The sequence below is a fragment of the Myotis brandtii genome, unplaced genomic scaffold, assembly GCF_000412655.1.
Source record: "Myotis brandtii unplaced genomic scaffold, ASM41265v1 scaffold13, whole genome shotgun sequence".
In the NCBI taxonomy this organism is placed as follows: domain Eukaryota; kingdom Metazoa; phylum Chordata; class Mammalia; order Chiroptera; family Vespertilionidae; genus Myotis; species Myotis brandtii.
This window is the reverse complement of record NW_005354595.1, coordinates 3795219-3798067: the sequence shown is the minus strand read 5'-3', so window position 1 is coordinate 3798067 and position 2849 is coordinate 3795219. Positions and strand designations below refer to the sequence as shown.

The following is a 2849-nucleotide window of genomic DNA, read 5'->3' as shown; positions in this document are numbered from 1 at the left end:
GGTAAATTATTTAATGTGAGGAGTATGGAAGAAGCAAGAGAAAAATACCTCACAAGGGAATGGGATAAAAAAAGACAGCCTACCAGCTTTTGCACTAGCACTTCTTAATAGACTACAGGCATAACTCAGAGATACTACTGATTCGGTTCCAGACCACCACAATAAAGTGAGTTGTAATATTTGGGCGGGGGTGGGGGGGAATCTTGCCTTCAGTTCATTAAAAAATGCAACATCTATGAAGCACAATAAAGTAAAAGCACATGGAAATGATGTTTGCCTGTATTATAATTGTCTCCCTCTTGGGCGAGGTGGGGGGAGCCATGTCAACTATGTTTAATATTAGATATCAAGTATGCTTTTCTTTCAGAGTGCACAATTTCATAAGAGAAGTATGTGGCTAGAAAAAAAATTTTTGATTTCTTGAGTGTTAACCATGCTTTGTTTCTAGTTGAGTTAGTGATAAACTCCCATTCTTTAGGAGGGGATAAGTAGCAAAATGAAAGTTTAGTCCCTGCTTTCTTATTAACCTTTGATAAAGTAGCCCTGGTTATTTACTGGGAATGTGGAGCTCAGTTTTTGATCCATCCATTGAGATGACTTACTGGAAGAGGAGCATTGACACCGGCTCAACACAGTTACAGTAGTCATAACTGCATATGTTGCTGGCCATAACCTTCCCAAGAGAAACCATGTGCACAGTTGCTACCTATCCCTTTGCAACATCTAGAAAGAAGACTTTTATAAGTGGTTCCAAAGTGTGCTCAATTTTATTGGGTTAGGGAAGACTTAGGCAAGATACAGCTAATCTCTGGATGGTTGTTAAAACTAGGAGTAGATGAGATAGATTATCCTGGAATAAGAGAAAAGGCAGCCTTAAAGGGCTGGCTAAGGAAGAGGATTTCACAAAGGAGTAAATAGATAGGAGGAAAACCAGAAGAGTATGGTGCTGTGGAAGCCAAGGAAGACAGTGTGAAAGGAGATGGTTAATGTCAAATGTGACAGAAGATCAAGTAAAATAGGGAAGGACTAAGAAATGTCTGATTATGATTGCTGAAATCAGTGATACTGGTAAGCACAGTCTAAACGGAATTGTGGGAGTAGGCACTACTAGAGAAAATAAGCAACAAAATGAGAACAAAGTTCATGCATCTGTTTATCAGCACTGTATTGCACAGGAGAAACAGGTGTGGAGTTACCATAAGTGAAGACAATGCATGTAGTTAAATTTTTGAAACATGCTTGAGACTAAGGGAAGGAGAGTATAGCTAACAGAGACAAGGGGTTGTGAATTTATTGTTTGCTTGTTTCGTTTTTAAGATGAAAGAGATTTGGGTCTGTTTAAATGTGAATGGAGACCTACCCAGTTTGGCTCAGCGGATAGAGCGGATAGAGCGTTGGCCTGCGGACTGAAGGGTCCCAGGTTCAATTCCAGTAAAGGGCACATGCCTGGGTTGCGGGCTCCCTCTCTAGTGGGGGGCGTGCAGGAGGCAGCCGATCCATGATTCTCTCTCATCATGGAGTTTCTATCTCTCCCTCTCCCTATCTGAAATCAATAAAAAATATATTAAAAAATAAATAAATGTGAATGGAAATGAACTGGCTTTGATGGAGAAGTTGAAAATCAAGGTGGGGGAGGGTAGGAAACATAATGACTTTAGCAAGGTACTGGGGAACATAGGAAGAAGAACCCAGGAACACTAGGTGGGAAGGAGATTAGAGATGCAAAAAAAAGTGTCATGTGGTGGCAGAAAGTTGAGGGTGAGTTCCTCTGATATCTCTATGTTTTGAATGAAGTAGAAGATGCTCATGGGGTGGGTTGTGTTGGGAATCAGATTTAGAGGAGACTACAGCTTTGAAATACCTCTTGGAGAATGGAAGAGAGGGCTAACTAGGAGAATAGAAGGAGGGAGGATATCGTTCATTTTCACCAGTGGCATTTAGAAGACTGGATAGAAATGTGGATTGGCAGTCAGGTAGTTAATGGTAAGATTCGTTACCTAAGTGAGAGAGAGGAGACTGTGACACCATAGAGTGGTTGAAATAATTTTATGTTGAGTACAGATGATTTAATTGTGTCAATCCAAATAGGAAATTTTGCCTTGCAGGAGCAGCAGAAAGACAAGAAAGTGTGTGATAGAGAAGAAGGTGATAGAAGCAGTGGCATTGTTGTCTAAGCTGAGTAGAGCTAACAGTAAAGATAAAAATGGAAGTAGAGGATCTAGGGACCAAAGTCCTAATGAGGTACAAGACCAGGTATAGTGAACAGTTCTGAGAGAGCTAGTAGGAATATGGCATTGGTACTTAAAATTTCAAAAATGGAAAAGTTTGGGGATAACAAGATTCAGCCTGTGTCCTGTGACTACTAGATGACTTAAGTGGATTAAAAGTAAAGATTGTGTTGAGGTTAAGGAACAATGCCAGAATTTTGGACAGGTCAGTGAACCTGGTTCCAAAGTCATAGTTTAATTATTTTCTTTGATGCATTACCTAAAGTGATTTTACATTCCCCCCCCCCCCCCCCCCCCCATAAAAAGAGTTGAGGCATTTTGGCATATTGCCCTTTATCATTTGATACTCTCATTCTGAGAATATCTCTTCACACTTAATACCAAGAATTGTTCAATAGGTCTGACATTAAAATCCATGTTTTTGTCACAGCTTGTGTTGCTCAGTGGTTGAGCCTTGACCCAGGAACCAAGAGGTCACTGGTTTGATTCCCAGTCAGGGCACATGCCCAGGTTCATATATTAAAAAGAAAAAGAAGAAAGATACGCTTTTGGCTGCCCTGTAGGTGCTGGACTTGCTGGTACCACAGATGAAGCTATGTGCTGCAACTGTGATATCAAGGC

General features: G+C 40.6%; 1 protein-coding gene across 1 annotated transcript in view; it reads left to right on the top strand.

The window, feature by feature from the left end:
- Window positions 1-1704: 1704 nt before the first annotated feature.
- Window positions 1705-2849, top strand: part of RAD23B (RAD23 homolog B, nucleotide excision repair protein) — a 32155-nt gene continuing 31010 nt past the window's right edge. The window contains exon 1 of the mRNA XM_014534427.1: window positions 1705-1758. Coding sequence (XP_014389913.1) covers window positions 1720-1758 — 39 coding nt within the window. The 5' untranslated portion in view covers window positions 1705-1719. The remainder of the gene's footprint in view (window positions 1759-2849) is intronic.